This window comes from Lepus europaeus, chromosome 12, assembly GCF_033115175.1.
Source record: "Lepus europaeus isolate LE1 chromosome 12, mLepTim1.pri, whole genome shotgun sequence".
NCBI classification, from domain to species: Eukaryota; Metazoa; Chordata; class Mammalia; order Lagomorpha; family Leporidae; genus Lepus; species Lepus europaeus.
In genome coordinates, this window is record NC_084838.1 from 97088083 (window position 1) to 97100347 (window position 12265).

A 12265-nucleotide genomic window follows, 5' to 3' on the forward strand; every position below is an offset into this window, starting at 1 on the left:
ACTTCCACTTTGACTATGACCTTGCCTAAATAAGATCAAAGGCAGCAAACTCAAGAGGCTTCCATAGCCTTGGAAACTCATGACTAGAGCCTAGGGAGATTTCTGACACCATAAACAAGAGTGTCAAATTGTTAAGTCAACAACAGGAGTCATGTGTACTTACTCCTCAGGTGGGATCTCTGTCCTTAATGTGTTGTCCAATGTGAATTAATGCTATAACTAGTACTGAATCAGTATTTTATGCTTTATGTTCTGTGTGGGTGCAAACTGATGAAATCTTTGCTTAATATATACTAAATCGATCTTCTGTATATAAAGATAATTGAAAATGAATCTTGATGTGAATGGAATGGGAGAGGGAGTGGGAGACGGGAGGGATGCAGGTGGGAGGGAAGTTATGGGGGGGAAAAAGCCATTGTAATCCATAAACTGGACTTTGGAAAATTATATTTACTAAATAAAAGTTTTTAAAAAACTATATAATATTTTATGGAGTTTTATTTTTTTCCATACAAAAACATATAATTCCTTCTTTCCTACTTTGATGCTCTGCCAACCATTGTGGGAGACGCAGAAGAAGCTCCTGGCTCCTGATTCAGCCCTGGTTGTTGCAGCCATGTGGGGAGTGAACCAGCAGATGAAAGACCACTCTCTCTCTCTGTCTCTCTCTCCCTCTCTCCCTCCCCCCTTCTCTGTAACTATGACTTTCAAAATAAGTAAGTTAAAAAAAAAAACTGGCAATCACAGATTTAGAAAATTTCTCCGGGCTAGGAAACCCAGCCAAAGAACATTTGGATTTTTTTTTTTTTAAGATGACCACAATGTCCAGAGCTGGGCCAATTCAAAGCCGGGAGCCAGGAGTTTCTCCCGATCTCCCACATGGGTGCAGGGGCTCAAGGACGTGGGCCATCTTCCACTGCTTTCCCAGGCCATAGCAGAGAGCTGGATTGGAAGTGGAGGAGCTGCGACTCAAACCAGCACCCATATGGGAACTTCACCCTCTATGCCACAGTGCAGGCCCCCACATTGGATTCTATCAGTAGTACTTATTCTCTCAATGTTCCTGGAAATACAAATAAGTGAAATACAAAGAAATGAACATTTAATTCACTCCTTGTAAAATTGGGATTCTTGAAGCCAGGCATTCTGTATGTATTTTCAGTTATGCAAACATTTGCAATGGTGGACTGTTATAAAACAGATATATGTGGAACTTATGCAAACAAAAGCACTACCATAAAAATAATAACTCTCATGAATATTTTTTGAATTTTGGATGAATCAAGAGTGGGGAAGATGTAAATGCTTCATCCTTTATTTAAAATGTGTATTTTATCTACCGTAAACATTTGAGTTTAAAACCAACAATGCAGGGCCAGCGCTGTGGCGCACTGGGTTAATGCCCTGGCCTGAAGCACCAGCATCCCATATGGGCACCGGTTTGAGACCTGCTGCTCCACTTCCTTTCCATCTCTGTGCCGTGGCCCAGATAGCAGTAGAAAATGGCCCAAATCCTTGGGCCCCTGCACCAGCATGGGGGACTGGAAAGAGGCTCCTGGCTCCTGGCTTCAGATTGGTGCAGCTCTGGCTGTTGCAGCCAACTGGGGAGTGCACCAGCAGATGGAAGACCTCACTCTCTCTCTCTCTCTCTCTCTCTCTCTCTGCCTCTCCTCTCTCTCTGTGTAACTCTGACTTTCAAATAAATAAATAAATAAATGTTTTTTTTTTTTTTAATAAAGTGTTAGAACACTTCATCAAAATAGGATCACAGATTCTTGGAAAATAATTGTCACTTCACTGAAGCAGAGTGATTTAGCCAGAACTATAAAGTGATTACTTTTATAAGTATGAAAATGATTAAAAAATTTGAAAGAAAATAAATGAAAAATCCTTGCACAATTCACAATAGCTAAGATATGGAATCAACCCAGATGTCCATCAGCTGTTGACTAGATAAGGAAATTTTGGTATATATACACTATGGAGTGCTACTCAGCTTTTAAAAAAAATGAAATCCTATCTTTTGCAACAAGATGGACACAAGTGGAAACCATTATATGTAGTGAAATTAGCCAGTCCCCAAAAGACAGATATCATATGTTTTCCCCAATCTGTAGTAACTAGTAATAGAGTACCTGAAATGTAATGTATTGGAGTGAAATAGGTGTTTTGCGATTTGATGATTGTTTACAGCCCTTGTTTCTTCCATTGAAGAACAGTGTTTTGTTTTATTAATTTTCTCTTCATACTATTTGTTGAACTCTTTTGCTTAGTGTAGGATTAACTACATGATCATTAAGTAAACTGAAAATAGACCTTTGTAAAAATTAAGAGTGGGAATAGGAGAAGTAGGAGGAAGGGTTGGAGCATGGGTAGGAGGGAGGTTGGGGGAGAGTGTCACTATGTTCCTAAATCTGTATATTTGAAATGCATGAAACTTATATAACTTAAATAAAAAAAAAATCTGTGCAAGTTCATCCTTATCAGATTGGTTTATGTTTCCTTCTGTCCTGGGATAGTTTTTTTGTAAAATGTGATAATCCTCTTCATATAATTGAAATTAGTTCAGCTTTCCCCAACACATACATGGTAGGAGCACTTTTCACCCCACAGCAGGGTTCCCTCTCCCAGGGCTGCTTGTCTGAACCTCCCACTTTGAGGGTCTTTCTTGTCCTCCTACTCAGTTGAGAATGCAGGCATCTCTTATTTACAACGTTTTGATCTAACAAGGGTATGAAAACAAACCCATACAACCATTCTGCATGTCACTTCTAGTCCCGTAGTCAAGAACTAACATGAGGCAGTCAACACTTTATCATAAAATAGTCTTTGTGTTAGATGATTTTGCCCGACTGTAGACTGATATAAGTTTCTGACCATGTTGCAGTTGGGCGTGGGTAAGCTATGATGTTGGTAGGTTAGTTGTATTAAATTCATCTTCATCAAATATTAGGATAATTCAAAAATTTCATGAAAAAATGAAATTAAAATTTGGGTGCCAAAAACTTTGGATATCTATGCATAGTTTTTCTTAATATACATTTGCATGAACTTTTTGAATACCTCTTCTGTGTATGAATTTCAAAATACTTTAAGCCAAAGTAGAATTCTTTTTCAATTGCACTTTCCATGAAGTAGCCTCGTATTTTCAACTTCACATAGTTTTATTGTGATGAGGCCATTGTAAGTCAGGAGCACCTGCACTTAGCTCAAGCATTGAAAGAAAATCATTTGCAAGGAAATTATAGAGCCAGAGACCACACCCTCTGCTGTCACATCTCAACTGACAGGGACTTGCACATTGTGTCCCCTGCACCTTAATCACCTCTGCCTGCTTTATTTTACTGACATTCTTGACATGCCAATTATTCACTAAAATCACAGTATTTTCTGTCTTTTTGACATAAAAAATCAAACTTAAAAGCCACTTCCCACTTGCCAACATGTCTCAGTATCAAGGAATGGCATGGATGGGCGTTCACTACACTGGGTCACTCTGAAAACCGCAGGCTTAACTGGAGCGGACAGGGATTGCTGAGTGAATCCCCTGGCTCTGTGGGGATCTCTGGCACAGGTCCTGGGGTGGTCTCTGTAGATGACTCGGGGGGGGGGGTCCTCTGAGGAGATGTCTCTGGAGTTCTCTGTTAGAAGCCCTGATGGGGTCTGTGAATCTCTTCGAGAGATGATCCCTCTCTGTCTCTCTCCCTCTGTGGTCTCTCACAGAGGTCCCAGTCTCGGTGGGCTTTTGTCACAAGTCTCGGGAAGACCTCTGGAGGTCTCTGAGGGGTCTCTCGGTAGAGGTCTTTGTGGAGGGTCTTTGTCAGAAGTCTCCATGGGGCCTCTCTCAAGGCTCTCGGCGAGTATCTGCCTCCCCGTCCCTGCCCTTGCTGCATGTCATGGGGGTCAGGGACTCGCTGCCTCTTGTTTCTTACAGGCCCCTCCATTTCCTGTGTTTTTGCTGAACAAGTCCTGGGATCCTCATCCAGTTCCAGCACATCCCAGAACATACCTCTTTGGTCTTGAGAAGCCAGCAGACTCGGGGCCCCAATCCCATGCATCCCCCTCCTGAGGGACAGATTAGCCCTGTTCCAGTTCCCAGCCCCTCTTGGGTCATCCACTGTGACTGCTGGGCACACCCTGGAGGCTGCCACCCCAATCATGGGACCCAGGCAGGACCTGGCCCAGGAGTGACCTGTGGGGCATGTGCCTGCTCCCCCTCCTTTCAGAGGAGCAGGAGCTGTTCTGTTACCATCTGTCCCACCGACCCCTCCTGCTTCAAGACCTTCCAACAAGGATTAGCCTTTTGGATTTACGCCAGGGCTCATTCCATGTGTGGCACGGCATGGAAAAGTGGAGAAATGGTACCTCCTCTCCCCATTTTGGGGCCTTCCCACTTTCCCATGTGGTTGGGCCCTGGGCAGAGGAAACCTGTGTAAGGAGCAGAGTGAGGACCAAGCTGATTCTACTCCTGGGCTGTCCCTATAGCCAGGCTCTACATTTTGGACAAGTCACCCAACCCCCTGTTTGTAACTGGGAGCCAGGTAAGACTTTCTTTGTGACCTCAGGCTGGCCCTGGGCACTTCTATGTCCCCACCTCTGCTCCAGGAGAAGTCCTGGTGCCACATGTACCTGCAAAGGTGGATGTACTCATCCTGACAAGTACTGAAGGCTTTCTTTTGCTTGTTTCTGCAATTGTCAATGAAAACCTAGGAGACAGTCCTGTGGCATCTGGAGTGAGGGTGGCACTGCGGTGACACTGTCACCCTGTCCCTTCTGGAAGCCGCATTCAGAAACACAGACACTGACCCTTTTCCCACACCCCAGAGCACAGCACAGACTGACGCCACTAAATCTGATGAGGAAATACACGTTTAATAGAGAAGAGTAAGTATATTCGTAGGTGGAAGCCATTAGCACATAAAGGATGTACCGACATAAGACTGAATAGGTTTCTGTAGCAGAAATTGATGTTGTTCTGGGAGAAAACTTTTCCCAGTGGAAAATATATGAGGAACCTGATATGTTGGACCAGATGAAACACTTCTCTGAAGAAGGCAGTTCCTGGGGCAAGAGATAGAGTGGCCCAAGGTACCTGCCACTCCTGACCTGTGTTGGCTTTGGGTAGCTCGGGACACAGGCTCCCTGGGTGGGGAGAACTGGTGACTGTCCCTGTCCCTGATCCACATGCTATTGATAGGATGGCTGAAACTCTGGGGGGTTGCTTGGTGACAAAATACTGTATCCATCCCTACTCTCCTTGGCTCTGGGTAGGAGGGAGCCCTGTGGTAGCAGGGACACTCACCCAGTGGGACCTGGGTTTCCTCTGTGTACCAATTGAACTCTGAGGGAACATGTGCATATGGAAGCCCCAGTTGGTCCACCACAATCTTTCCCACAACTGTGGTGAGGGCCTGTGCCTGAGCCTCTCTCTTTTCTGTGAACAACCTGCCTAAGTGTGATCCTTGGCCCCCAGCAGTTGCTGATACAGGCCTGTCTCTGAGCAGGGAATCTTCCCACCGTGAGCCTCTTTGGGTAGGGGTAGAATGCTGCATAAAGGGCCTTATTATTTTTTTGTTGTGGCTTTCTAGTGGTTCTTGTCTCCTCTTTGGCAGGAATGGTGAAGACTTTTTAACCGGGGTGTCTCCTGTTTCCCTGTTCCAGGCAGGGTGGCTCATCCCACAGGCATGCGTGGCCCTTTGTCCTGCAGCTCTTTCTTCATGATCTCCTGGTCTGAGCCTCCTGCAGTCCTCCCTCTTGTCAGAAGGACTGAACATGTTGTTCTCACTCTTCCATGGGGATCTCACTTTTGGGCTCCTGGGCTCCTGCTGCCTCTGGCTCCACCCTGCCTTCAATAGGTGGTCGTGAAGCCCCTGGGAAGCTGATATGTTGCTACTGGACATGCTCTTTGGAGTGTCTGAAGAGGCCTGAGAAGCCAAGATGTCTGTGACGGGGTGCACCTCAACAGTGTAGTCTTGATAGACGATATCAGTGTCCTGGCCTTGAGGCTGATTCTCTGACTCCACCTCCACTTGGACTTCCACTTCATTGACAACCTCTCTTTCCAGGCCTGGCTGTCCTGTGCGGTAGCCAATAGGCATTCGTGAGGTTTGGGGGCATTGACCGTCCCCCAAAGGTTCTAAACTCAGATTCACGTTGATGGTTTGGGAGATCATCATGTTGGCTTCCCTGGTGGCTTCCCACGTGAGGGGCTTCTCCTCAGCCTCCAATGCACCCCTGATTTCTTTTGCCCCTGTAGCCTGGGATACTCTACTGATCTGCGTTTCGGGTTTGTAATGGTCTGGGGGGGCCAGGTGCCCAATCTCTTGAGGTTCATTCTTGGCTGTTGTCGTACTTTTCCTCCATGCTAGGCTGCCTCTCCTAGCTCCCTGAGCAGTCTTGCTCTGCTGGAATCTGTCCAGAAGGCTATCCTTGAGAGACTCACTAGGAAGTTTGGCCTTTTGTCTGGTTCCAGGGGCCTCCGAGAGCCTACGGGTGCCACCGGATGGGGTCACTGTCAGGGTCTTCTTGGCTTCCTTATACACAGAGGAGGGGGCGATGACAGGTCTCTCTGGGGGTGGAACTGACTTTTTTGCCATCATCTTCTCTCCTAGACCTTTGTGAGGGTCTCCTAGGGCATTGGCAGCCTTGACTTTCACGTTGGCCCCTGACTCCCGGGAAGCTGAAGAGGGAAATTTGGGCTGCGGGTGCTGTGAAACTTGAACTGCACCTGAGTTGAGATTTGTGTGCTTGAGGGTCTGGTAGTATAGATTCCACCCTCGCCTCACTGGAAACCTTCCAATGTGTGTTTCTAGCAAGTTTCGAGTGAAAGGATTGACAAAGTAGGTCTTCTGGGAGGTGTTCACCGAGGAGTTGTGACCTTTCAGGTCTGCTGGATTTCTGGGTTTCATGTGGGTGTTGTCATTGGGAAATGCAAAGTTAGCAGTAAGCCAGGATCGACGCACCCTCACAGGGATTCGACCCTTCTTGATCTGCCCCGACTTCTTTTCCAAATGGACTTTCAGGTCTTTTTTGAGATCTTCCTTTTCTGGGACCCTGGGTTTATAGCTCCTATCCTCATGCTTCCTGGGCTTGAAAAAGTTACGTTCTGCTTCCTCCTTGTCATCTTCCAGAACCTTCACTGAGGTGCTCTCTGGAATCCAGGGTAGGTCTTTTTTGTCATCTTCATCTTGCCCTAGAGCCTTGCTTTGTTTGTCTAGTTTGAGCCCTACTGCATCCTTTCTGTGGAGTCTTCTGCATTGCATGGGCTCCACTGTCTTCACATCCTTGATGCTTTTACCTGCAGAGGGCAGGGACGGCTGTGAGCGGCCTTGTTTTTCCATTCCCTGGAATGGGCAGGTCCTTGAGAATTTGCCCCGAGGGTGCAACAGTTTCTGATGTGGTTGGATTCTGTAAAGGAAGCCATCCTGGGGTTTATCTTTGAGAAGCCTTGCTTGACTTTGTTGTTCAGACTGCCTGTGGAGCTCAGGGCTGATAGTTTCCCCAGGAAAGGCAGAGGTGGACTTCCTGGTTTGGGAGGCCCAGCTGCCCTGGGGGAGGCTGGGTGTGGGTTGGCCAGCACCTTCTTGAGGGTTTTGGAGAAAAGAGTGAGCAGCCCACTTCCGCTGTAGTGGCATCTGCAAAGGCCAATCCATTTCTTGATTGTCAGTTGGGATGATAGAGCGAGCCTTATCCTGGGAGGTAGGGCAGGACGATCTACAGGTCCTACCCTTGTGTAGGGAGGGGCTTGGTAGGCTTGGGAAAGAGCAAGGGAGCTGGACTGGGGTCGGCACCTGACGCAGATGTATTGGCAACTTTTCAGTCAGAGGTTGGGGTTGATTCAAATGGTTAGGAGGCAAGGGTTGGGACTGGGAAAGCAGTGGAGGATCTGAGGACTGAGTTTGAACTGGAGAGGAACGAGAGTTGACATTGAACCTAACCGTGGGAGCGCTTGAAAGGGAAGGCCCCTTAGAGACCCAGGCCGTAGCCACTAGTGACTCGCTGTGCAGAGAGGGGAGGCCCCAGAAGAGCTGGCTGCATTTCTTCTCTAAGTGATCCCCGAAGACCGGGGGGGCAGAGAGCCGCTGAGGCCCCTGCAGCTGTGTGCATTTGTGCCTTGGTCTCCAGAAGAGCTGTGGGGTGGTGCTGGGCTGCTTGTGACTCAGTGACCTCAAGAGAGCTCCCAGAGAACTCAGGAGGGAGCCTGGGCGCATCTGGCCCAGCAGGGACCCCGTCTTCTCTTCTGCTTTCAGCATCAGCTCTGCTCTCCTGGAGATGAGGATTTCTAGCAGCCTCTGGACATCCGGGTTGATGAAAGGAGGGCCGCCAGCCTCTGCCTGCCCGCGTGTGGCGTCTCCCCAGGGCGAGGCCTCTGGTGGGTGCTGGGAAAGAGGCTCTTGCCGGCATCTGCCATGTGGTGAGGTGAACAGGAGCAAGGCCTTGGCGGTCGGCCACCACCAGGAGAAGAATGCAATGGAGCTGCTTATGCGGTCCAAGCCCTTTGTGGCCGTGCCGAGAGAGGCCAAGCAGGAGTTACCTGGAGGGGCGCTGTCTGGGGCAGGGCCTGCTGGGGTGCTCTTCATGTCAGACTGGACTTGTTGAGGTCTTTCTGATGGGTGGGAGTCCGGGGGAGGAGGGTGCTGGGTTAGCAGAGCCGGGGAAGGCAGTGGGGACGAGGTGACAGGAGAAGCATCTTCCTTGGGCTCCCCATGATGCTGGTGGCCCCCAGCATGGGCTGGATTGTGTTCATCTCCCTGGAGGTCCCGACACAGAAGATGAGAAGCGCTGTCATCAGGGAGCTTTCCCAGGTGGCTGCAGGAGACAGGAGGCACACGATGCAGCTGGGAGCAGATGGGACCGGAAGCCCTGACCTGCCCGGGGGGGATGGATGCCCGCAGCCCGGGGCCCCTCCACTGCCCCATGCCCTGACTTCATGGAGCTCTGGCTCTCCCTCACCCCCGGGGTACACTCACATCCCATGTCTGTCTGTGGTCTCCCCCTCCCTGGGTGGGACGCTCCAGGCCCTGGACTCATGTAATGGGTTCTGGCAGGATAAGGACATGGACCACAGCAGAAAGTTCCTCACCTTTGCAGAAGGGAAATGAGCCCTCGAGCCTCCTTCAGTTTCTCCAAGCAGTCTCTGCAGGCTGGAAACCAGGAGACTGGGTTAGGGTGCAGAAGGGAGGGGCCTGGGATTCTTCCAGGAGGCCGAGTGGAATGTCCCTTTTTAGGGGGACCCTGGGAGATCAGACTCTGGAGCCCAAGTGTCAGTGTCCAACCCCTAGGTCCCTGGCAGTGCGAGCAGTGCACACCAATGGCAGTGCTCTAGCATTTAGAAAGTGCTTCCACATCCATCATCCCCTGGAATCCTCACCACTGCACTGTGGGGGAGAAGGGAGGGGCTCCTCTCAAAGAGGGATTAGCCTTATGGGAATGATGCACTGGTCCACTGCTCCACTCCAGATGCAGGCAGTGTTGGTCCACTGCAGCCCACAGTGCCCCCTACTGGGCAACACTCATTTTCTGGCTCACCATGGCTTCCTTAGCAGCAGAAGCCTGAGGATTCCTGGTGCTGATTTCCTTCCCAGGACCCTCCCTCCCCCGTGGGCCCCTGCCACTGACATCCCTAAGATGTGGTGCTGGTCCCTCAAGGACTGGCACGGTCTGGTCACCTGTAGGGGCTTCAGGTGGACGGTCAGGGCCTTACCTTTCAGAGCTCTGCTCTTCTTCCTGCTCTTGATTCTCCTCCTTGTGTGCCCTTGACACTGAGAAACAAGGAAGAAAGAGGGGGCTGGGACCCAGTCCTCTCTCCTTCCCTTAGACAAGCTGCAGACGTTCAGTGCTCATGAATATCATGTCTTGGCCCTTTTCGCTAAAGGATCTCCATGTTCTTTCCTTTTACTCATTGTAGAGAAGATTAATTTGAGAGAAATAGACAGAGCCCCCAATCACTTGTTCACTCCCCAAGTAATTGTAGTGAGCCAGTCTGGGACAAAGCTGGCAGCCAGGAACTGACTCTAGTGCTCCTGTGTGGACTGCAGGGTCCCAACTACTTGAGCTATGACTGGTGCCTTCCTATGATACACATGGGTAGGAATCAGAAATGGAGCTCGGGCTTGAACCCAGGCACTTTGGTGTGAGATGATGTTGTCCCAGCTAGAGGCTTAACCACTATGCCAAGTGCTCTTCCCGTACTCATCTTTAAAACAGAGGAAATATTTCCTGGTTTTCTTCTTTGAAAAGCACAGAGGAGTGTTCTCTGTGAGATCTGCTAGGAGGACCTTGGTTCGCTGTTCCTCTGCTTGAGGGAACCAATTTGTCCGTGCAGTGTGTGTGAGCTGCCAGGGAGGAGCCTGCTGCCCGAGGCCAGCTGTGACTCCAGGCTCTGAACTGAGGTCCTCACTTCCCAGCACTGCCCTCGGGTCTGCCAACACCGAACAAAGGCTCGGCTTCAGGACACCTGACCCAGGAGGCCCCTGAGGAGAGAGTGCTCAGGGCTGTCGTCCCCCAGACATCACACTGTAGGCAGCAGGCCTTGCCTGTTCCAGGGCTCAGTGTTTGACTTTTGCCCCAGTGCCCTCCAGCACACCCACAGGGATGGCCCGGGAGCGTCACACAGAAACCCCAGAAGCACCTGATGCCATGAAGGGTGATGTTCCCTTCCAACGTTTCCCATCTCAGAAGTCTCTAGATGCTTTTAAAACGTGAAAATAAGAGTAAAAGCAAGAAAAAGCCCTTGTCTGTTGGGTTCTGGCCAAGGGCTCCTTACCTTCCTGATGGTCCCCTTTCTCTTAGGAGGTGGTGAGGGTGGAGTGCTGTGGATGAATGACAGGAGGAAGAGGCCCAGGCCGCACAGGAAGACAAGGATGATGTTTGTTCCCCAGGAGGTGCAGCTGAGGCTCTGCCACATTGCACCAATGCTTTTCTGATTTTCCATCCTCTGAATCACTCAGGCAACTGAGTCCTTGGAGTTCCGCTCGGCAGAAGGGAGCAGGCCCAGGTCTGCATCACAGAACTGTGGCTTCCTCATCACAAAGGACTCCTGCGAGTGGGGGAGGGGTGACAAGAGGCTGGTGGCAGCCCCTCCCCCACCAGCTGGGCCTTCTAGGAACCTCTGTCCAATTCCGCCTCCTTAACTTATGGAGACCTTAGTCAATTTTCTATTCTTTTCACCTTGAACCCAGATACTATATGGTTCCCTTTATCTAGAAAATTTTGGCTTGAACTCCCCAAAGTTTTTTACAGCTTAAACGTCATTGGGCTCCTCTGAGAACACATTTTAATGGTGTTTTATCAGACAACATGGTGTACATTTCCATATTTCTTCTTCAGCATATATCAGTTGCATTAGGCCATTGAATTTTTTTTTTTTTACAGATAGTTCCTTAAATCTAAATCTACAGCATGTGTTATGTCACGCTAACCAGGTATCTCTCACCTGTTGCAATCCTTACACCCTTCCAGTCCTGATTGCATTTTTGTCTTAGAACCTGGGATGCGTGGTCATTCCTAAAATTTTTATTTTTTCCTTGCTGTTGATATTTACCATTATCCCTCAGCCTGAGCTCTAGGAGACATTACATTAACTCTCTCTTTGCTTAAAAGTGTGCTGTGTTTTGTGGAAGTAACGTGAGTGTTCCATTTTTGGAAAACTTACTGTGTTCGACAACTGAGGACAAGGCATGGGGTGAACTTGTTTCTGTAAAGCAAAAACCAAACCAAAACAAAACAAAACAAAACAAAAAAAAACCCACACCAAACATTATTGAGAAGGTGGTCCTTGTGTGTAACATTGTTCTGTCACATGAAAGTGGTGCAAAGCAATAGAATGGAAGCAACGCCCGGAAATTGTTGATTTTTAGTTTCTTTAATGACACCAGTGTGGCTCAAAAGACATCAAAGTAGGTAGAACCAATGAATCAGACATTCTGTAGTAATTAAATGTCTATTATTCTTATATGATCTCTTGGATCATTTTTGCCATGAGTTTTTCTGAGATTTTCAATGGATACATGGGAAAGTGCTTCTGATGGATAATAATGGATAATAAAAATCAAGTTTGACACTTGATTTCAGAGATGTAGAATGTTGGAAAAAACTTTTCTGGAATTGAATGACTTTTCTGTAACACACCAGGCAAATGAAGCCTCAGGACAACCAGCCAATGTGGAATAGAGAGAGTGAAAGGCAACTACAGGGAAAACAGGACCTCAGCATTTTTCACTTAGGACACATGTGAACTGAATAACTTATAGTCCAAACAAATATT

General features: G+C 48.6%; 1 protein-coding gene across 1 annotated transcript; it reads right to left on the bottom strand.

Annotated features, from left to right (window-relative positions):
• Positions 1-4695: 4695 nt before the first annotated feature.
• LOC133771076 (spermatogenesis-associated protein 31E1-like) lies at positions 4696-10906 on the bottom strand. Its single transcript, XM_062206799.1, has 5 exons — positions 10766-10906; positions 10400-10472; positions 9704-9761; positions 5518-8808; positions 4696-4852 (listed from the first exon to the last, which is right to left on the bottom strand). Exons 1-5 carry the CDS (start codon positions 10904-10906, stop codon positions 4696-4698), a joined length of 3720 nt encoding a protein of 1239 aa, XP_062062783.1.
• Positions 10907-12265: the final 1359 nt, after the last annotated feature.